The sequence below is a fragment of the Rhinopithecus bieti genome, unplaced genomic scaffold (genome assembly GCF_001698545.2).
Source record: "Rhinopithecus bieti isolate Rb0 unplaced genomic scaffold, ASM169854v2 scaffold_12480, whole genome shotgun sequence".
In the NCBI taxonomy this organism is placed as follows: Eukaryota; Metazoa; Chordata; class Mammalia; order Primates; family Cercopithecidae; genus Rhinopithecus; species Rhinopithecus bieti.
In genome coordinates this window covers 543,586-568,192 of record NW_016807134.1, presented here as the reverse complement: position 1 = coordinate 568,192, position 24,607 = coordinate 543,586, and the positions used below count along the sequence as shown (strand labels likewise).

Below are 24,607 nucleotides of genomic sequence, written 5' to 3'. Positions count from 1 at the left end.
CAACCTCCACCTCCCAGGTTCAAGCAAGTCTCCTGTGTCAGCCTCCCGAGTAGCTGGGTTTACAGGTGCCCACCACCACGCCTGGCTAATTTTTTTTTCTTTTTTAGAGACGGGGATTTCATCATGTTGACCAGGCTAATCTCGAACTCCTGACCTCAGGTGATCTGCCCAACTCAGCCTTGCAAAGTGCTGGGATTACAGGCGTGAGCCACCAGGCCCAGCCATTTAGGTCATTTCTGTTCTTAAGAACTTGCAGAAGTCTGCATTTTACTTCAAGTAAAATTGTAAGTCCTTGCCATGGACTACCAAGTCCCACAAGCATGAACCCTCTGTTACCTCTGTGACCTTATCTTTTTGCCTTCTCCCTCTATCAAATCACTCTGGCCACACTGGCCTTTTCCCTGTTCCTAAAACAGGCCAGGCACAGCTGCTGTCTTAGGGCCTTCCCTAACTGTTGCCTCGGCTGGAAATGCTCTGTGCCTTGGGATCTGCACATCTCACTCCATTATTTCTTTCAGGTCTTTCCCAACTGTCACCTTCTCAGTGAGACTTCCTCTGACTTCCTGAACCAGAATTGCCACACAGTCCCCTTTATCTCTGTTTGCCCGGTCTCTCCTACCCTGATCTATTTTTCTCAGTATCAGTATGATGTTCCAATGTTCTATAGAATGTATTTGTTTACTGTGTTTATTATTTATTTTATGTGTCTCTCCTTGTCTGCTCCCACCCTGTGCCCTACAGATTATAAATTTCATGAATAAATTTACCTTTTTTTGGTTTTCCACCATATAGTTCCAGTCCAAGAAAAATGCCTGGCATAGCGTAGATGCTCAGGAATTGTTTGTTGAATCAATGAGTTCATTAAAACAAATACATACACAGTTTCATATACATAGAAATATGAAAATGTTAATGGCAGCTGTCTTTGGATAATGTAGCTATTTGTGATTTTTTTCTTGCCCCTTTCTATATTATTTATATTTTAATATATATTATTTTGTGACTAGAAAAGGTTCTTTATTTTAAAATGGGTGATATAAAGATATTTCAAAATCTGCTGCCTATAAACAAATAGGCATGTGAAATGAAGAAACAGGAAACGTGAAATTCTATTACACTTAAGAGTTCCGAGGAAATTTTCTGATTATTAAATAATGTTTTCCTTTCAAATCAAATGAAATTTTCAATCTTAATACATAGGTTACGGCTTTGACGATGAGTTGTCATGGGCCCCACCAAAGATAACAGATAATTTAGCTGCCACAGTAAAGGGGACTGATGTGATTGGAAAAAGTGACAAAACCCGTAAAGCCAGCACATACTGCCTTAAAGCCAAAGATAACATCCCATGGCAAAAGCCTGAGAAGGATCCTTTATCACAGATAATTGTTTATGAGTCTATATCTTGCCTCCCCCCATATCTCTGGGGGATGAGTTTGTCAAATGATTTCTAGTTGTATATGCAGATAGGTGGTGAAATGAAATCAAACTTGGGCAATCCTAGGGAGCACTTCACTGATTCTGGATAATGAGACTTAAACCAAGAGACAACAAACCTTTTGGAGTCGGCTGGATAGAGTTTCTGACACAGTTTAAAACAACAACATCATCACACCACAAAAAGGAATGCTCTTGAAAGCAGTATCTTCTAATCTCCTGATGTGTAAGAACGGCCAGTGCTACTGGCTTCATTTTTCTTTAACTACCTTAGTGGACTCCAGGATTTATTGAGCCCTTTATTGGATTTATTGCCCCTTTCTATAGTTTCTATACATTTAGTATATATTATTGGGAGTATTTTAAAAATATCCAAACCCTGTAGAAAAATTGTTAAAGAAGAACTGAACACTCAGTATGTTGAAATGGGATTAAAGAATGTTCCTTAAGAAAGGGCTGGGAGGATAACTTTGCCTGGACGATTTTGGCTCTCATTTTGGCAGGCATGTTAGGATTCAGTGAATGTCTCTTCAGAATGTACCTTGAGTTTCTATTATTACAATTGTAGATTATTTCCACTTAATTTAGGTAACTTAATTCCCATCATGAATGCATTTTCCTTTTAGGACTTTAAAAAGTACAGCTTGTTAGATATTAAAAAATTATAAATAAAATACAGTAAACTTAAAATAGAGACAGTTTTATATCAAAAACATTTAGCAATGAGAGTATAAACAGAACTGAGAAAGGGGAGCCATGTTGGCCTGCACAGTATTAAATATTTTAAATTAGCTGCCAACAATTGAAAACTGAAAGAATGTACCTACCAAAGACTGAGTTTCTGTCTTCTCTGGAAAATGTGGTCAATGGGGCTACACTGGGCAGTAATTGGCGAACTTAGGACCCCTCTAAAGTGTGGCTTGTGAGCCTACTCATTTTCATTACAATCATTGGCTGGAGAATATTTAATTACATGACCCCTGGATAACAAACATCCCAGACATATTTTTCATCTTAGGTTTTCTTCCCTCAGATTTTTTTGCTTTTGTTTTTGCCTTTTGCATTAGTGAAATTGTTTGGTTTTCTTTTTTTTTTTTTCAAAACTATGTTTAGAGCAGTTTTAGGTTCACAGCAAATTTAACAGGAAGGTCCAGAGAGTTCCCATGTACCCCCTGCTCCTGCACACACAACCTCCTCCAGTGTCAATATCCCCAACCACAGTGGTACATTTGTTACAATGGATTAATCCCTATTGACACATCGTAATCACCCAATACCCATGGTTCATATTCTATAGATTTGGAAAAGTGACACATATATCTGTCATTATAGTATTAAACAGAGTGAGAGTATTTTCTAGCAAGCTACTTATATTATTTTAACTTTTATTTTAGGTTTGGGGGTACATGTGAAGGTTGTTACATAGGTAAACTTGTGTCGTGGGAGTTTGTGTACAGATTATTTCATCACCCAGGAAGTAAGCCCAGTACCCAACAGTTATTTTTTCTGCTCCTCTTCCTCCTCCACCCTCAAATTAACACCATTGGCTGTTGTTTCCGTCTTTGTGTCCATGTGTTCTCATCTTTGATAAGTGAGAACATGCAGTATTTTGTTTTCTGTTCCTGTATTAGTTTGCTAAGGATAATAGCCTCCAGTTCCACCCGTGTTCCCACAAAAGACACGACCTTGTTGTTTGTTAATGACTGCATAATATTCCACGGTGTATATGTACCACATTTTCTTTAACCAGTCTTTGATGGGCATTTAGGTTGATTCCATGTCTTTGCTACTGTGAATAGTGCCAGTAAGCTACTTATACATCTGACAAAGAATTGGATTTTTTCTTCCTCTTGGAGACAATATCTATAAAAATAAAATTCAGTAAATATATCTTCACCCCTCAATGTTAATATGTACCAATCTCCATCTTAAGGCACATTTGCATTTTAGATTGAAGGAACGGGGATTTTCCAATTTAAGTGGAGTTGAAATTGACATATTTTATTTCTAAATTTATTATTTAGTTCTTGAGATGAAAAGAATATCTGATTCACTATTGAACTCCACAATATACTTAGTGCAATGCCTGACAATTAGTCAGTGCTCCATAAATGTGGTAGGGTCAATAATGGTACCATTTAAAAAGTCATGTGATTTATCTTTAAGTAAGTTTAAAAAGATGATCTTTTAATTATAACTCCATGCTTTTGTCTGTGAGAGTCTATAGTCCTGAGATACCAGTGTTAGTGAATCTATCAGATAAGTAGAAATCATACATATAAACCATGAGTGGAAATCTCATATTTTCTGTTTTTTAAAAATCAATACAAGATGCATGTGGTTTATAATTGCAATATTTAAAACCAGTAGAATTAATGAGGCAATGTCTAACAGTATCTACACATTAAATTTATATGCCACCTGAGAAGACTGGCAGTTGATATAAATATGTCAAAGTTTGAAAATTTCTTATGCCATAAGGTGTGGTGAAGATACTATGCAGAAGTCAGAAGACTGGCACTTGGGTCCCGACTGTCACTTCTATGAGTTTGACCTTGGGAAAATTCCTTAATCTCCCTGAGCTTCAGGTGCCTCATCTGTTAAGTGGGAATCATACGATTCACTTTACAAGATTTGTTGTTACCGAAGGGAGATAACTTCAGTCGATGGTAATAAACATACTTTTTAGAGCACCTATTTTGCCCTAGTCATTGTGACAGGATTTTTATATTTGCCACTTTAAAACCTCACAGTATCACAGGAGGGGAGGTGCTATTCCCCTATTATATTTCTAAGGAGACTGAGACTCAAGCTTGGCATTTACTCAGTTGCACAGTTAATCAAGAGGCTTAATTTGGAATCCAAACCTAGACAAAACTGACTCCAGCCTGTGCTCTTTCCTGGATGCCCTGTTGTCCTCACAGAATACAACAGGCTTTTGTCCCATGCTAACTGTCTTTAGAACTGTTTTTCTTCGGGGTGCTCTGGTTTCATTGAGATACTGGAGCCCAGAGAAGAGCAATGCAGACACGAGTGAGGCTTTGCACAAGAAGCTGCCTCGCTGGCTGCACCGGGTTGTATGGTTACTCTTGTTGAGAGAAGAGGGATACTTGGGTCATTGAGGGGTATCCCCAAACACCCTGCCAGTCCTGGGTTTCCATGCAAGTAGAAAACCATCCTCCTTTTGACATTCGAGGAATGAGAAATGCTCTGCCTAACTAAAATTGTCTGCCACCTGTCTAGTCTTATGCTGAAATCCCTGATTTCTTACAGTCATCTAAGCTAGAAGAAGGTAGCAGGATGGGGAATTGGGCACAGAATGGGTAACATTTGATGGTAAAGAAGAGGTAAGGTGTGCAGCATAGCTTACTGTCTGGCTGAAGAATCCTAAACAAGGAAGCTTGCAAGGGCAGAGTCAAAACCTGAGACCTGGGATCCCAGAGGGCTCATGGGATGCTGGAATGGAAGAGGAGACCCTGATCATGAGTTGGCTTTATAATCCCCTGGACCCCACACCCCTCAACCAACCTGGATTCCTGGGAGTGTCTCCTGGTGGGCAAGGCATCAGAGAGGCAGGTAGGTGAGTTTTGTTCAACTACCCACACGGTTGACGGAGAGGACCACAACCACAATAAGGGAGTTACAAACACCAGCAGATTTGGAGAGGAAGCAAGAGAGGAGAGGGTAGGGGGAAAAAAAGAAACAGAAGTTTTAGTGTGATTTAAGAGGAAAGATGCAGATCTCAGCAGGCTGTTTTACAAAGAACACAAGTAGCTAGATGGTGAGGATGTAATAGTTTTGTTAAAACTCAGGAAAGAGTTGAAAGTTTGCAGGTGTATTTCCAGATAACATCTGTCTTGGGTAATATGCTGGATTTGTGTCTGTGATTGAGCTTTATATAATTGATGCATTAAAAAGGTAATTTACATCATTTGGATAAAACTTTCAGGGCTTTCCAATTTGTTTTACGAATATCTGGGTAAGAAACACACTTCGTGTTTCTCAGGCTTAATATTCTGATAGAGAGAATTGTAGGACCGCATAGTTTATGAGCATTGATTTCAGCTTTTTTGTATGATTTGTTTACTTTAACTAAGTCTCTACACAATGCTTACCTATAAGGCATGCTTTAGTTCTTTTTTTGCAATGCAAATCATGCATATCAATAGGATATTACTTCAAATCTCAAAAGCTAGAAAGTCATTATAATTATGAAAAAAATCAATAATATCAATGTATATAGAAGCAAGAAGTGAATAAGATGTAGTCAGCAAAATTATCTTTGCATCTCATTGCCTGATAGTCACTGGTGCATCATTAAATTCAACATAATTTTACTGTGTGAATGAGAATGCCAGAGAATAACTAAGGTAGTAAAATATCAGAGACATAAAGGCAGGATACCTGCCTTGTGTGGAGGGATTGGGGAAGAGACCATTAGGGATGAAGGAGCAACCATCTGTAGTCACAGAAGAGGATCTCCAATCTAAGCCATTTATAATTCTCTCTGGAAAGGTCTTGCATGCTTGTTTTAGATTTACTCCTAGAAATTTCATATTTATTGATAGCATTATAAATGGTTTCCTTTTTTGTTTGTGACTCATATGAAAAAATATTATTTACGTAAATTTTCTGATTTATATTCAGCAAACATCCTAAATTTATTTATTCAGGCTAATAATGGATAATTTTCTGTAGATTATTTTGATTTTCTATGTATACAATCAAATAAACTGGAAATGCTCAGAGTTTTGGTACCTTCCTTTCTAAATGTTTTACTGTTTGGTTCTCATTTTTCTTTCCTGCTTGGGCTAGGACCTTCAGGAAATGTTGGGCAGAGTAATGCAAAAATCCTTAAACTTATGCCACCATGTATTATGCTTGCCCTAGGTTTCTGTGGATCCTGTTTTAGTTAAGGAAATTCTTGTCTATTTGTGGTTTTCTATTGCTTTAATTTTATTTGTTAATTTGATTGATTATAATAGTTGATTTTCTAAAGTTAAACCAGGCTTGAATTCCTGAGATAAACTGAGTTTTATAATAATATTGTCTTTTTCATATAGAGTTCCCCCTATAACTGTTCTCATGGTAGTAAGTCTCACGAGATCTGATGGTTTTATAAGGGATTTCCCCTTTCACTTGGCTCTCATTCTCTCTTGTCTGCTGCCATGTAAGATGTGCCTTTCACCTTCCACCATGATTGTGAGGCCTCCTCAGCCATGTAGAACTGTGAGTCAATTAAACCTCTTTTTCTTTGTAAATTACCCAGTCTCAGGTATGTCTTTATCAGCAGTGTGAAAATGGATGAATGCACTCTCCTAACTTACATTATTGCCTACATTTTTATTATTTTTGACCCCATAGGTTAGTATTAATATTGTTTTATATAATCATTATTTGCTTAGATTTGCTGAATATTTAAAACTTTCTTCGTTCTTTGTTTCTTTTTGTATTTCAGATATCATATCTGAGATTGTCTTTCTTTGGCTTGAAGTAAATCCTGTGTAATATTCTTCAGTGCGAAGTAACTCTCTCAGTTTTGTCTATATAAAATATCTTTAGTTATTCTTGCAAGATCTCTTCACTGATATGGAATCCTAAACTGTGATTATTTTCCTTCAGCATCTTGAAAGTATCACTTTATTATCTTTGGAATTCCATGGTTGTTTTGGTGAAGTCAAGTATCAGTCTAATTATTTGTTTAAAAGGTAACGTATCTTTTATTCTGGCTGATATTTAAGATTTTCTGTTTATCTTTGGTGGTCTGATGATATTTAGCCAGTAATTCCTTATTTTCTTATCAACTTTTCAATACTTTTAAAATGTTAATTTTTTTTTTTGTTGTTGCAATTTTAGTCATTTTCAGCAAGAGGACTGATGAATAATTTTGTCACATTTCTGAAACAGAAATTCACAGGCATTTAACATTTGTCTGACAGTGTTGGGAAAAACACAGAGAAGGATAGCACCAGCGGGCTTAAAGAAAAATGTGGATAGCATAAGAGAGACTTAATAATATTTGTGAGCAGAAAAGACTAAATTAGAAAGAAGTGGCCTATTGCCTGAAAAGCTTCCCAGAAAGTATCAGAAGTAGTTGGATACAGAGGGAAGGCAAATAGGATGTCAATCTTTGATGACCCCTCACTCTCGCTCAGTTAAAAAAGCAACTTAAAAATGATCAGGTTTTAGAATGAGATGCAAAAATGAAAAATAGAATCAACCATCTACTTTCTCTTTTCTCACATAAATTCACTCAACCAAAAATAAATAAATAGTTAATAAAACGACAGATAATATGCAAGTCTTCATGTAAGTCCGAAGCTGTAATATTTAAAGACATTGTGCTTACAAGTGGAAAATATACCTGCATTTTCCATTTCGTGAAAAAAAGTATGTGAGTCAAATCAACATTTAAAACATTCCTAACTTGTAAAGAATATTAGGGAGATTTTATGGGATTACCCTTAGTTTTTATATATGAAGAAAAAAAATTTAGTTACAAATGGTGGTTTTAACTTGGGCAGCGTTTTAGAAATTAGAATAATCAATATTACTTATTAAATTATATTTTTGTATAATTTGTAAATAAACTATTTTAAGCCCATTACCCATTCACAAAGGTTATTATTTAACTCACCTAAGAAAACCAGTTTTAAACCATGGTATAGCAACATTCCTCCTTTTTGTGTAAGTTATATTTCTAATTACAATGCATTTCCCAAGTACCATTAGGCATTAGCGAGGTGTTTAATTATACTTTTTCATCCAAGTTAATCTCAATTATTGTGGTTTCACTGAAAGTTTTCTTATTTAGTTCTTAGCTCTACCTTTGCCCAATTCATTTTCTTTCAGAAGATGAAATCAAGACCTGAGATGGTACCAGTATGTCTCTTTAATGAATAACAATGATTACCTTTTTTATTCATTCAGCAGTTACCATTGTTTATTTTTTTTTTTTTTTTGGATGAGACAACAGTTCATGGAGTAAGAATTATTTGCTTTCTAAAGGTAGATCATTAATAAAGTAACAAGTAATAAAATAATTGAAACGGAGATAATTAAATAGCCATAACCTATATGCAACTATTATTAATGGCAACCTTAAGCATTATGCCCTCATATAAATCACAAAAAAGAAAAGTTTACTCACTAAAAGACTGTAAACCAAATAAGATATAAGTATGTGTTTCAGGTTTTATAACTCCATATATTTCCAAATAGTCAAGGTTCAAGAAACCTTGTTGACTTGTTCCTGGAAACCACATTTCATCTTTTCTGAAGGAAGCAGAGCATGAAATTTTCTTGAGGCTGAGCAGATGAGGTGTTTCGTCATTATTAGGACCATATAGCCATTGGCACAGCAGGTTTATTCTGTTGCCTCATTAGATGCCACTGAGAAAAGTGAACTAAGAGCAAAAAGTGAGCAAGTCCAACTTCGGTGATTATGTAAAGAGACTTCCAGATGTCTTAGTACTTTAAAACAATGATTCTTTTATTACTAAAATGTTCAAAAGTGCTATACATATATCTCTGAGAGAAATCCAATAAATGTAATATTTGTTGCAAATTGTAGCTGCAAACAGGCAAGAGAGCTTCTATGTGATGCAGGCAAAGAGGATAAAGCAAAACCTCAAAATTAAGGAGCTATCATTTGTTGTGGCTCAGGGAGAAAGCTCAGCAGGTCATTCAGTTTATTAGCCAGCTTCCAGGCAGAGTGGAACTGAATGTGTCCTATATAGAAGAGCGTTGTGGTTAGAAATGTCTTCCCTTGTGAAGGATTTAAGCTAAGATGTGACAACTAAGAGAACAAGACTCTTTTATTTTTCCCTTAAAACCTACTTTGTAATAAGATCTTTTATATATACTTTTAGTGTTTACATTATAATTGCCCCCCAAATCCATCATATATGTTTCACATGTAGTTACATTCCAATTGTGATAGAATAGCCATAGGAACCGAGAGGATGCTTTATTCTTATTAGTGTTCCTAATGTACTGGCCCAATTCTTCTCCATTGTAGATGGAATGAAGTTTATTGCTTTAAGCAAAATTACCAGTGCAACAATAAATCGTCATGGTTGTACGTCCCGGGCCTTCTTGTCACTGATTCAAATTTACTTCTGAGCTCCTCATTTTCTAAGGCGAAGTCTCTAGAAATACACAAGCATTTCATTTCTCCTGAAACACTCAATCCAAATGGGATGAAGTACAACAATCAGAAAGAACATGATCCTTTCTAAGCAATTATAAAACCAAGTAGAAATCTGTGTGCATGTTCATTCTTTTATTCTTTCAACAAATAGCTGCTGATATGGTTTGGCTGTGTCCCCATCCAAATCTAATCTTGATTTGTAACTCCCATAATCCCCATGTGTTATGGGAGGGACCCCATGAGAGGTAATTGAATCATGAGAGTGCGTCTTTTCTGTACTGTTCTCATGATAGCAAGTAAGTCTCATGAGGTCTGATGGCTTTATACAGGGGAGGTCCCTTGCACGTGCCTGTCACCATGTAAGACATGGCTTTGCTCCTCTTTGCCTTCTGCCATGATTGTGAGGCCTCCCCAGCCATGTGGAACTGTGAGTCAATTAAACCTCTTTCCTTCATAAATTACCCAGGCTTAGGTGTGTCTTTATTAGCAGCTTGAGAACAGATTAATAAAGCTACTGGGCAGCAAGCACTGTGCAAGGAGCTCAAGATACAGCAGTAAATAAAGCAGACAAACACCCCTACCTTCATGGACTTTATGTTGTACTGGAGAAGAGAGACAGAAAAGCAGTAAAATAAATAAAAGTAAAATATGCAAGATATTAAGGAAAATAACATTTGAATATTATATAACTTATAAAGTTTATATATCTTATAAAGTAAATATTTTCGCATAAGCTGATAGTTTTCTTTGTACACAAATAATAAGAATCAGGTCAGGAAACATTAATATACACGTTCAGTGTAGTCAACTAATTTTGCCAAAGTCACACAGTAGGTCATAGAATATGATCTTACAACCCAGGTCTTTCGATTTCGTGACTTGGGATTTTTCCATTACAAAATACTGCCTACACAGCACCAAAAGGAAATTACATGTTTCCAGAGAGCTGTATATTGAATATCACGGAAATAAAAATTCAATAATCGGAAAGATTGAATGTATATCTGAATATTCCAAAGTTTTCTACTCACAGCCTCCAAAAAGAAAGAAGCAGGATCCAATTAATAATAATGGAACGGAGCGCTGAATAATGAGCAACAGAACATCTGTTACTCCTCCTTTTTAGTTGTTTTTTTAATAGACTTTTCTTTCAGAGGGATTCTGAGTCTATTTGTTTCATTGCAGGCACTTCTACTACCTTGGTTTATGAGTATGGGGGTAAAGGAGGTGTCGTTTTGAGGGGAAGCTTATGGAGGAAAGCTAATGGGTAGTACATGAGTCTGTTTCACAATTGCAGGGAATGCCTTCATTGGAGAGTTTTAGAAGTAAAACACAGAGGCCAAAATATTTTCAGACTGTTTAGGTGGCCACAGAGGTGTAGTAGTTGTTTTGTTTACGTTGGATAATTATAAGTCTTAAAAGAAAAAAATAAATGTCACCAAGAAAACAAGGCACTGAGTTTTCGATAGTTTTACTTTTTATTAAGCCGTGGTTATTAGCCTGCTGCAGAATGCATGACACCAATGCGGAAATGCCAGGGGCATAACAGCATGTCAAGCTTAATGAAGCTCACTGTGACCGATACAATTGGAAAAGGTCAAGAAGTATGCAGCAGAATGGACAACACACAGATTCATTTCTTCCATGACTGTGCACTCAAGCAAAGCAGCACGGAGAACTGAGCCATTATTCAGTGAAATTCATCGGCATTCTGTTCAATGTTGACCATACATTCAAACAGCTCCAATTTATTGCCCAAATTGTCCACTATCTGCATTCTTTACCCACTTTGCTCTTTTTAAGACCAGAGAGGCTGTGTGAAAATAAAATACACATATGTAAGATAATTGTAATTGTAATTTGCTTATTTCTTTTTTTAGCATAGTCGATGTGATTTTTACCACTTACAGTAGTGCCAAGAGAGCAGTTACATCCCAGCTCCAGTCTGAAAGTGGTTAAAGTAGCCAGAAGTGGGAAGAACCAGAGATAAGCTGAAGTTATGTCCTTGGGAGTATGAAAGGTCAAAGTCTGAGACACCGAATTTTGTGGCCAATTCTATGTGTGAACTTGGGGCCCACTGGGAAAATAAGAAAAATAGAAAAAGATTCAAAATTCAAGAAGAATAGAATTGGGAATGAAAAAGTGAGAGCTCTTCTTAACCAATTCACCCAAGTGATCTCATCCCTCTAAGATTTTCAGTCTACATTTATATTCTCACTGCAGATCTTTCCCCTGAGCTTCAGATTTGAATACCCAATGGCCTATTGGATATCCACATCTATATATTTCACGTCTATTTCAAATGCAACTTATTTCAGCCTGCTCTGCCTTTCCCTAGGACTTTGCTGCTCAGTTTTTGGCATTACAATGAGCCCAAATTATCTAAACTAAAGAAAAATTGAATTTACCCTAGAATCTCTTTTCCCTCACCCCAGTCAAGTACCAAATACTTCCAATTTTGCTGTCCAAATATGTCTTGCATTCCACTCCCTTCTTTCTGTTCTTAATATCACTGAATGGATTCAGTCCCTCCTTATGTGGCAGAGATGAAGAAACCAAGACTGAGGGATGAAGTCATTTATGAATAGGCAGTGGTGGAGTCAGGGTTCCAGTCTGGACTGTAGGGTCCATCCTCTTCCCAGTCTGAGCTCTCCCCTGCTGTCCCACCCTGCCTCTCCTGACTCAGACACAGTCCAGGTTCCTAAATATGGTATGAAGGCAAAAATTCCACCAAAGTTAAATAGATAAGAAAGACTTTATTTGAAGCTATTGCAATGGAGGAGAACTCCATTTCTTAAATGGGAAACAGAACTCATTTCTGCTTAAACAAAGATCAGGGGAGTTTTAAGAGCAGGGTTGGGGTGGGAATGAAAACCATAGGCCATCTGTGTTTGCTAACTGGTCTTATCTAAAGGAAAAGTAAACTTTCTCATATCTTCATGAGAGGAGGAGCTTGTAAAACTACAACTGGAAACAATGCACCCACAGAAGTTAGGCTCCTACTCTCCCGCAGAAACTGGGAGATGGGGTGCCATCTCCCTGCATGTTTGCATTTCAAGGAGTTGGCTCCCGGATCCTTAAAGAAAGACATTCCTGGGTTATAAAATTGAAAAGAGGCTTTTACAAGGATTTATGTCACAAAAGGTTAAAGAAATAACTTACAATTACACATTTTCTAGAGAAATTGCTGTAAGGAAATGGAGGTCTGTGCCTAGAGTCAGGAAGCTATGTGAAGTTTGGGCAAATTGAGGGACATATTAAGATCATCATCTATAGACTACAGGGGGCTTCAATCATCAAGCCCTTCCCTTCCTCTCTGCTCTAGTTTCTCACCACAGAGAGCTATGTATCTGACCTCTGTGTCATCAGCACTATGTCTGTGGAACTAATTTTTATGTAAGGGCGTCTTTGCAATCTCCCTCCAGACCAGTCTGTGGTTTGTTGACTGCTACTAGGAATCTGGTCTGGGGCTAGGAGTCTGGAGCCAGGAGCTTCTTGTTCATTTGGAGAGGAAGTCAAGGGAACCTGACATTCCCTACCCTCAGCTGCCAAACAAGGTCTTTAACAGAAAAACCTCTATCACTTTGAAGAAGACAGAAACCAGCCAAAATACAAATTAGAGTGGAGGAAATTCAGCTTAATTTGGTGTTTTTAATGAACCTGAGAATTGATGCTGTCAGTGGAACCCGGCATGAAAGCAAGGGAGGTGGAATATTGTACCAATCATGGCTCATGTTCGTCTTCCCCATGATTATAAAGTTGAAATGTTCTTTAGCTAGGTCTATGAGTATCTTATAATGTCTTAAATATATATCTTAAATATCTTAAATAATATATTTATTTGGTTAGGGGTAAACTTTTATATACCAATTGTATTAGTCTGTTCTCACAGTGCTATAAAGAACTGCCTGAGACTGGGTAATTTATAAAGGAAAGAGGTTTAATTGACTCACAGTTCCAAATTACTGAAGAAGTCCTCAGGAAACTTACAATCATGGCAGAAGGCGAAAGAAACACGACCTTCTTCACATGATGGCAGGATGGAGAAGTGCCGAGCAAAGAAGAAAAAGCCCCTTATAAAACCATCAGACCTTGTGAGATGGTCTCACATCTGATGGTTATAAAACCATCAGACCTCACTCACTATCACAAGAACAGCAGCATGGGGGTAACCGCCCCCATGATTTAATTACCTCCCACCAGATCCGGCCCATGACGTGGGGATTATGGGAACTACAATTCAAGATGAGATTTGGGTGTGGACACAGTTGAATCATATCACCAATCAAAGATACTTGATGGGACAATGACTGCTTTTAGGTGTACTTTTTCAAGATATTTTAAACCTCTGCAATTTGTGAGTTAATAAATGCTTATTTTCAGTGCTCTGGACTCAGTGCCCCTTGCCTTATACTGACTTTCTTGGCCTTCCAAATAAGATATTGGCATCCAAGTTCTCTGTGCTCACAGGTAAACTTGGCCCAGATAACATTTATGTTTCATTTATTTGTCTAACAAACATTTGTCAGGTCTGACGTTGTGTCAAATGCAATGAGACACTGTAGATACAAGAGTGACAAAACTTAGATGAACCTTGCTTTCAACAAGCTCACAGTGAGTGGATAAGGCAGGTGTTAAACAAATAATCACATAAACAAGTACAAATGTATGACTTCCATTAACTGTGAGGCACTGATACTTAGCAGGGATTTGACTTAGTAAAGGAAGTCCAGGGAAAGCTTCACTGGGCATCTGGTTTATAAAGGATGAATAGGAATTATCTAGATGAAGAGACCCAGTAGGCAGGAATGACTAAATGTAAGTCAGTCTAGCTACGCATAGACAGTGAGAGAATGTGAAAGTCGGGAAAAGCCTGGATAGGAAGACAGGGTGAGCTCATATGAGACCTTTGAGGTGTTCAGAGTAGATGTAAGTGGGAGGCTACTGAGTTGGCCCAATCTAGAAACAATGATATTTTACTCATAATGTTGTGGCTGAATTTTCATTTGCTACATGAGTTTCAGCCATCAGTGAAGAAAAAAGGTTCATAAGATATTTGCTCAGGAAACAGAAAACCAAACACTGCATAACCTCGCTTAAAAGTGGGAGCTTAACAATGAGAACACGTGGACACAGGAGGGAAAAAGTACACACTATCAGAGGGCTGTGGGGAGGGAGAGCATCAGGAAAAATAGCTAATGCATGCTGGGCTTAATACCTAGGTGGTGGGTTGATAGGTGCAGCAAACCACCATGACACACGTTTACCTATGTAACAAACTTGAACATGCTGTAAATGCATCTTGGAACTTAAAATAAAACAAAACAAAACAAAATAAAATAAAATAAAATAAAATAGATGTCTGCTTAGAAGTACAAATCCACATTACATCTAATCCACTCTTACAAATTGCCCTTGATTGAAGTGTTTGGTTTGTTTTTGCCACCTTGGACTCCAAGCTTGTACGTCCTATTAAGTATGCAGTAATCAGTTGAAATACCTTGGTTACAGGATTTCCAGTACTATATTCAGAAATATTCCTAGGCTTTCTATCTATTGTGTTATTGAATCAGAGCATGGTTCAAGTTCATATTCCTTCAGAAGTACGATTTATTAACAAAAAAATCATGGCCCAGAGGAAGGAGTCAATAGAAAATAGAAGGTATTTCCCAATTATCAGGAATTTGCTTTGTTTTATTTTGATATATGTTGGTTGTAAGCTATACATATTCTTTGCTAAGAAATAACCCTTGAGCCATGTAGAGTCAGGAGTTGGGCCCCTTCAGAGGCTGAGGTTTGCTGCTTCTGTGTGCTTTCCTTTCAAATAAAAGAGGTTAGAGAAACAGGTTGATCTCCAGAATTAGAAACTCTTCAGATGCTTTCTGCCTTTTTATATCTGCATTTTAGAATCAAAAGAGCTAAATTAGAGAATTTATTAATAGTTACATTTCTGGTATCAATTCTGATATAAGTAATACTTTGTGGAAATGTCTCTTATATTTGAAGTGTTCTAATTGGTCAAATCAAGTGGATCCTTCCCCTTAATTACTGATTGGTAAGCTTTATCTTAGTTAAGCTTGAACAAGATCAGTGGTTTGGCCATTTTTACTAAATTATATTCATGCAGCTATTCAAGTTGTCAATATACAATGAAAAGAGTTCAGTGAAACTAGTTGTTAATACTGACAACAGGGATTATGTAGCACACATACATTATATATTGCTATGCTAACATGACTTTGAGAGGTAACAGGATGGGAGGGACACAGAGGTTGGCAGAATACACAAGGAGAGGAAACAAAGCCCTTCTTTTTTTTTAGACAGAGTTTCACTCTTGTTACCTGGGCTGGAGTGCAATGGCACGATCTTGGCTCACTGCAACCTTCACCTCCCGGGTTCAAGTGATTCTCCTGCCTCAGCCTCCCGAGTAGCTGGGATTACAGACATGCGCCACCACGCCTGGCTAATTTTTGTATTTTTAATGGAGATGGTGTTTCACCACGTTGATCAGGCTGGTCTCAAACTCCTGACCTTAGGTGATCCACCTGCCTCAGCCTCCCCAAGTGTTGTGATTACAGGTGTGAGTCATGCGCCCAGCCACAAAGCCCTTTTTAAAGCCAGTGCCATGAGTACGTAGCAAAACTGGGAGGAAGGGCTTTGTTATAGCCACAGAAACAGAATCATGAAGCACTGGGACTCTCAGACAAAATCTTGCTATCCCACTTTTAAAGAAAGCAGAAAGCGATTGCATGTCAATGAGCAACTGGATATCAGCAGCAACAATGACAGGCTGGAGATTACCAGTACCACCCAATGTTTTTCTGGTAGGTTTTAGATTTTTGCAGTACCCCAGTGAATGACTGCAATTATTAAGTCAACTGAGTAGCATGGGGATCCAGGGAGACAGAGAGATGTGTGTGTGTGTGTGTGTGTGTGTGTGTGTGTGTGTGTGTGTGAGAGAGAGAGAGAGAGAGAGAGATAGAGAGAGAGAGAGAGAGAGAGAGATCTAATTATAATAAAGAAATTTATTTTATTTATTTATGTATTATTTAATGTACACATATCAAATGTCAGGGAGAAAAAATTTTTGACTGAATTCCAACAGCTTTGATGCTCATTATGCAAGATGCAGACTAAGGTACTAAGTGACCTACTACTGGCTCCTCCATCCCATCTACATATTCTCTCTCTTTTACTCCTTATTTTATCCCTCTTCCTCTTTTCCTCCATAATACTGAAGAGGATCTATCGTACCTATTTATAATGTACACAGGTCAACATGGGTGTTTGTAGGTGTAGGCAGTATTTCCACCTCCCTTGCTATGTGCAGTTGAGAACATGGTAATATAGCAACGAGTATTATGAAGAAGCCCTTTGGGATACTCTGGGTTGCCTTCTTATTTGCATGACATATGACCAACCTGATGGATGACTGTTTCCAGACGTCCTTGAAACTCAATAAGATGCTTTTAAAATGCCATCTTAACGACAGTTGCCACTTCTGAATAACCCTTTTCTGGTGATCTTGCAATCTTAGCTCTCCCCAGGAATGCCCCTGTGACGGTTAATACTAGCTGTCAACTTGATTGGACTGAAAGATGCCTGGATGGCTGATAGAGTATTGTTCTTGGGTGTACCTGTGAGGGTGTTGCCAGAGGGGATTGACATTTGGGTCAGTGGACTGGAAGAGGAAGACCCACTCCCAGAGTGGGTGGGCACCATCCATTTGGCTTGCCAGCATAGCAAAAACAAAGCAGGCAGAAGATGGGATTACTTTGCTTGCTGAGTCTTCTAGTTTCCTTCTTTCTCCCGGGCTGGATGCTTCCTTCTGCCTTTGGACATCAGACTGCAGGTTCTTCAGCCTTTGGACTCTTGGACTTACACCAGTGGTTTGCCAGGGCCTCTTGGGCCTTCAACCACAGGCTGAAGGCTGCACTGTTGGCTTCCCTGGTCTGTAGATTTTCAGACTTTGACTGAGTCACTACCGGCTTCTTTCTTCCTCAGCTTGCAGATGGCCTATCATGGGACTTCGCCTTGTGATGGTGTGAGTCAGTTCTCCCTAATAAACTCCCTTTCACGTATACATATGTCCTATTAATGCTGTCCTTCTGGAAAGCCCTGACTAATACAGCACCCAAAGATTGTGGTATTGAAATTATAGTTTGAACAGTGATTATTACAATAGAAACAGTTTCTGTTTATGAAGCATTTACAATATGCCACACACTGGGCTACAACCTTTACATGAATTAGGGCTTCCAGCCACCTCTACGCTGAAAACCATCAATGACATCCCATTGATTTTAGGAGGAATACCCAATGATCCCCAAGGCTTAACCTATTCTGGCCCCTACCTTTCAGGTCTCTTTGTCACTCGTCTCTTCCTCATTTCCTGTACTTCAGGCACACACCTAGAGCTCTTTAAATGCTCAATTGCTCTCCTGCCTCTGGACTCTTCCAACTGCCGGTCTCGCTGCCAGAGCACTCTTCCTCATGAGAATCTGCCTTGCTCTCCTGCTTAAGTCTTGTTCATTGTCATATGTTCTTAAAGACCATGTTCTTTTTCCTTGGTGCACACATTCAATTTGCTATATGTCCGCTGATGTCATTGTCTTTCTCTCCATTGGTACCAAAGCTCCATGAGAAGGGGGCGGACGCTACTTGTGTTCATTATTGCATATCAGCTGATTTTATCTGATATATAATAAAGGATCAACATGAGGACTGAATAAATAAAAGAATGAATGGATTCTTTTTCGCCAAGGCTTATATCTATTTTACATTAGACCTTAACTCTCTGTAAAGAGACTTGTTTCTGTGGCAGCATTTTTTTTCATCCACCTCACAGGCATTTGGAACCTACTATAGGGGTCAATGAGTGACTCAGTAACTCTGAGAGACTAGACATGTATCCATCTCCCCAAAGTCCTGGCCACTTCAAACACTGTTAGAAGTCCCACTACACAGTTCTAATCCAATTGATCTATGTGTTGTCTTTTAGACTTTGAAACACTGTGGTCTTATCCAAAGGGAAGAGAAGGGTATTGATATTTATCAAGGGCCTACTTTCTTCCTGGAACACCATTTGGTGCCTTTCATACATTCAGTTGAAATAACTACCAGTGCATTAAAAATAGAATAATAATTGTAAGGTATTTTGGAAACATAAAGACCTCTGTAATATTAACCTCATTAGAACATTTCTTAGAGAATAGAGTTTTTGAAATATTCAATTGCACCTGCATTGCTTGGTGAGCTAACTCACTCCTCTACAGATAACCTTTGTGAAAATAAAATGATTTTGGCAATGTCATTCCATGGAGAAAATCTGATAAACTTAAAGTGATTGCAGATTGTCCCCCAAAAGATCAGATGTCCTTGTTATTGTTAAGCCAGTTTCTGCAATTACAAGATTGTGTAAGAAAGCAAAAGTTGTATTAGCTAATGTACTGAACATTTAACAATTAGTTTCCAGTAAAGTTCTCACCCCACCTACCTTGAATGTCTCTCTGTCCATTGCATCAACATATTTGGTGGTTGTTGCCTGTTGATACTTTAAGAGGTTGCGACTTTTATTTAAGTAAAATGCTAATCAACTGGAATGGCAAACTTTGAGGAAGATGAAAGATTTCCAAAAAAAGAAGAAAGTGACATTAGAGAACTCTTTAATCACATGTCAAACTACCACCAAATGAGTCTGGCAGAGTGAGAACAGTTAATGTCAGAAGAAAAGAAAATCCATGAGGGCTATGACATGATAGGTGCCTCAAAGAGACAGATCCGAGAATCAAAGAATTAAAGGGAGTGCTGGCAAAACTGATAAGGCTGTTTATGAGGCGCTTATGATCTTGTGACACAAAGGGCCATGTTTACATACAATTTTGAAGGGAAAATTATGATCTGTTAATCAACACATAACTCATTATTGGTTTATTACATAATTCATATTTACTTAAAAAGTATTGACAAAATGAACTGATTTCCCTTATATCATTTTGAAAGAGAAATGCCCAAACATATTAACTTTGTTCACCATTTAGTATGACACCTAGACCTCCCTATAGTAAATTTACTTTACATGTCTTTTTCCAGGTTTTATGTACCCTCACATAGTGAAGACTACATTCAAGTCACTAGGTTTTATCTCTTCCTTTCAAATAAGTTAAGTAAGCTATTCCCCTGATATTTGCCCAGCCTCAATCATCCATACCAGTCCTATATAATTAATTTTCAAGGTTAAAACTTGGATCATATCTTCACTTTTCCTGCCTCGTTCTTTATATATGTTCTTATTCATCCTGTGGAAAGTATCTTTGACACAATAAAATACTGAGGAAAAGTTATCATTAATATTTTCACACATTTCTTCTGCATGATGAATGACTGTGATCTGTAAGAGCTGAGTGTTATTATCGTTATTGTATCATTCTTGCATTGCTATGAAGAAATACCTGAGACTGGGTGACTTATAAAGAAAGCGGGTTTAATTGGCTCACAGTTCTGTGGGGTGTACAGGAAGCATAGAGCTGGAATGTGCTTCTAGGGAGGTTTCTGGAAGTTTACAGTCATGGCAGAAAGCAATGTGGGAGCTTGTACACATGGTGAGAGCGGGATCCACAGAGAGAGGGGAAGGTGCCATACACTTTCACACAACCAGATTTTGGAAGAACACACTATCATGAGGACAGCACCAAGAAGATGGTGCTAAACCATTCATGAAAACCCAGCCCCATGATCCAATCAGTTCCCACCAGGAGGTTTGGGTGGGGACATACATCCAAACTATATCAGTTGTGATAACAACTTCTCTAGTTAGGATGTTCTCTGAATACCGAATCTCTTTCTTGGATACTTTTGTAATGATCCCTGTGATGAAGCTGCAGTTAATTTTCTATATTACCTGATTCTCTTGAAGTCACCACATAATTTTCACCTTTGCAAAGATAGAAATACTAACAGTGTAACAGAATGCCAGGTCAGATTGCCGATCGACTGATAATTAACACAAGTGAAGTCAATGTACCTTTTTAATCACTATTTTGAAGCACTGTTGATTCAATTATTTAAAAAATTGAAGTAAAAATTAAAAGTATTCAGGATATATTAAATCCATGAGTAGGCAATGAACACATTATGTGGGGCCAAGATTTTGCTTAGAGAAAATTGACTACCATGATTCCTTAATTTATTTTATCTGAGTTTTATTTTGGTTTGAATTACCCAGATAAATTCTTTAATTTATTTGTCTATGTAAATTAAGTGGAAGAATTATGTACTCAAGTGAAAATAAATGGGTAAGTCTAATCCTATATGCAGTCTACCAAAAGTAATTTACTGAATTCTTTTTATGTTCTTAGTTCAAAATTATAGGCTTGTAGGACAAAAAGAAATAAGGTATGTTATGTAACTTACATTAACACTGAAGTATAAAGAAAGGAAATAATCAATTCTCTTAGTATCTTTGGAAGTAGTATTAAATATTTTAAAGTTCCTATTATATTACTTAATTCATTTTAATATCTGAGAAAAATACACTAAAGTATAAAATGTACAAACTGAAAAAGACATTCTCGTACATTAATACCTTTAGTATACACTGATATCTTACATACACACATATTTAAAATGTATATGTAATATTATGCTTAATGAATAATTTAGGAAAATATCCAACAAAACTTTAGCATTCTATCTTATTATATATTTATTTTAAAACAGTTTATTGGCCTGGCGCGGTGGCTCAAGCCTGTAATCCCAGCACCTTGGGAGGCCGAGGCGGGCGGATCACGAGGTCAGGAGATCGAGACCATCCTGGCTAACATGGTGAAACCCCGTCTCTACTAAAAAAAATACAAAAAACTAGCCAGGCGAGGTGGCGGGCGCCTGTAGTCCCAGCTACTTGGGAGAATGGTGTAAACCCGGGAGGCGGAGCAGGAGAATGGCGTAAACCCGGGAGGCAGAGCTTGCAGTGAGCTGAGATCCGGCCACTGCACTCCAGCCTGGGCGACAGAGCGAGACTCCGTCTCAAAAACAAACAAACAAACAAACAAACAAACAAAAAAAAACAGTTTATTTACTTTAATGCACTAATCATTTCAAAGAAGCTACTTATAACTTTTTATATATAGTTTATCATTAAAGTCAAATTAAATATGAATAGACCATAATTTTTATGAGCTTCAACTTGCCACAAGAAAATCACTTTTTTCTGTTGTTTTAAAGAAAATGATTGATTGATACAGTGATTGATTTAATAATGGATATAGACAGACCTAATTTTACTGCACTTTACTGTGCTCTGCGGATACTGGGTTATAAATTGAAGGTTTGTGGAAATTGCGCATCCACCATTTTCCCAAACAGCACGTGTTCCCTTAAGGTCTCTGTGTCACATTTTGAAAATTCTTGCAATATTTTAAAATTTGTCATTACTAGTATTGCAGCTATTATGGTGATCTGTTTAGTGATCTTCGATGTTACTATTGTAATTATTTTAGGACAACATGCACCATGGCAATACAAGAAGGTGAACTTAATTGACAAATGGTGGTCTAACTGCTCCAGTGACTGGAAGTTACCCCTTCTCTATTCCTCTCCTTGGGTCTCTCTATTCCTTAAGACAAAATAATATTGATATCAGGCCAATTAATGACTCGAAAATGGCCTGTAGGTCTTCACATGAAAGGAAAATCACACATATCTCACCTTACATCTAAAACTGGTTATGATGAAGTGAGGAAGAGATATTGAAAGCTGAGACAGGCCAAAAGCTAGGCCTCCCACATCAAGCAGTTAGCTACGTTGTGAATGCAAAGGGAAAAGTACTTGAAGGAAATTAAAAGTGTTAATCTAGGGAATACACAAATGATAAGAAAAAGAAACAGCCTAATTGTTGATATGGAGAAGTCTGAGTGTTCTGAACACACAATCAAGCCAACCACAACATTCCCTTTAGGCAAAGCCTAATCCAGAGCAAGGCCCTCACTCTCTTCAATTCTATGAAGTTTGGAAGAGGTGAGGAAGCTGCAGAAGAAAAGTTTGAAGCTAGAAGAGGTTGGTTCATGGGGTTTAAGATAAGAAACTGTCTCCATATATACCAGTGCAAAGTGAAGCAGCAAATGCTGATGGAGAAGCTGCAGAAAATTATCCAGAACACTTAGCTAAGATTATTGATGAAGGTAGCTTCACTAAACAACAGATTTTCAATGTAAATGAAAAATCCTTACATTAAAACAAGATGCCATCTAGGACTTTCATAGCTAGAGAGGAGAAGTCAATGCCTGGCTTCAAAGCTTCAGAAGACAAGCTGACTCACTTTTTAAGTGCTAATGCAGCTGGTGACTTTAAGTGGAAGTTAATACTCATTTACTATTCCAAAAATCCTAGGGCCCTTAAGGTTTATGATACATCTACTCTGCCTATGCTCTGTAAATGGAACAAAACCTGGATGATGGCACATCTGTTTACAGCATGGTTTGCTGTTTATTTTAAGCCCACTAAGACCTGTTGCTTAGAAAAATATTTCTTGCAAAATGTTATGGCTCATTGACAATGGACCTGGTCACCCAAGAGCTCTGATGAAGTTGTACAAGAAAATTAACGTTGTTTTTATTCCTGCTTACATAACATTTTGTAGCCCAAGGATCAAGGAGTAATTTTGATTTTCAAGTCTTATGATTTAAAAAGTACCTTTTGTGCTTGCTCACACAGCACGTTTACTAAAATTAGAATGATACAGAGAAGATTAGCATGGACCCAGCTCAAGGATGACATGAAAATTCTTGAAGCATTCCATATTTTTGAAAATTAAAAAAAAATTACAAGGGTATAGTTGCCATATATAGTGATTCCTATGATGAATCTGGGCAAAGTAAATTTAAAAATCTTCTGGAAATAATTCGGCATTCTAGATGCTATTATGAACATTCATGATTCCTGAGGAAGCCGAAATATCACCATTAATGAGAGTCTGGAAGAAGCTGATTTCAACTTTCATGGATGACATTGAGGGGTTCAAGACTTCAGTGGCTAAAGTAATTGCAAATTTGATAGAAATAGTAAGAACTAGAATTAAAAATGGAGTCTGAAGATATGACTAAATTGCTGCAATCTCATTATAAAACTTGAATGAATGAGAAATTGCTTCTTACGGATGAGCAAATAAATTGTTTTTTTTCAGATAGAACCTACTCCTGGTGAAGATGCTGTGAATATTGTTGAAATGACCACAAAGAGTTTAGAATACTTAATTGATAAAGTATCCTAAATGCATCAACTTCACTGATAAAGCAGTGACAGAGATTGTGAGGATTGATTCTAATTTTGGAAGTTCTACTATGGGCAAAATGCTATCAAACAGCATAGTATGCTACAGAGGAGTCTTTCGTGAAGAGCAGAGCCAATCCGTGGAGCAAGGGTTTTTGTTTTCTTATTTTAAGAAATTTGCACAACTACCCCAATCTTCAGCAACAATCACCCTGATTAGTTAGCAACCATCAATGTCAAGGCGAGACCCGCCACCAGCAAAAAGATCAGAACTCTCTGAAGGTTCAGATGATTAGTACCAGTTTTTTAATACAGTTTTTTCAAATTAAGATATCTACATTGTGGTTTTAAACATAATACGATCGCACACTTTATATATGACGCTATAGAGTACACATAACTTTTGTATCCCCTGGAATGCAAAAACAAATGTGTGCCTTACTTTATTATGATATTTACTTTATGGTATTGTTCTAGAACCAAGCTTACCATATCACTGGGGTATATCTCCTTTCCATCTTGTTTCTCTAGGAATTTGTGATAGTTAACAGAAAAGATATATGCAATAAAGTAGAAAAACGTAAGTTAGAACTCAGGGTGAAGAATACTAGAAATTATAATAAGACGTCAATATGGTTAAAAGGAACACAGATATTCAGGTCATAAATTTCTACACTGTTGTTATAATTGAGCTTTGAATTTGTTTCTAGGACTTCTGGCAGCTGAAGTGAAATAAGGAGGTGAGAAATTATA

General features: G+C 37.4%; 1 protein-coding gene across 4 annotated transcripts in view; it reads right to left on the bottom strand.

Annotated features, from left to right (window-relative positions):
* The window catches only part of SPHKAP (SPHK1 interactor, AKAP domain containing), a 199,609-nt gene that overhangs the window by 164,276 nt on the left and 10,726 nt on the right, over window positions 1-24,607 (bottom strand). For 2 of the 4 annotated variants that reach the window (XM_017880316.1, XM_017880318.1), the window contains exon 2: window positions 4,966-5,032. The exons of the other annotated variants lie outside the window; for them this stretch is intronic. In XM_017880316.1, coding sequence (XP_017735805.1) covers window positions 4,966-5,032 — 67 coding nt within the window. The remainder of the gene's footprint in view (window positions 1-4,965; window positions 5,033-24,607) is intronic. 4 annotated transcript variants of the gene reach the window in all.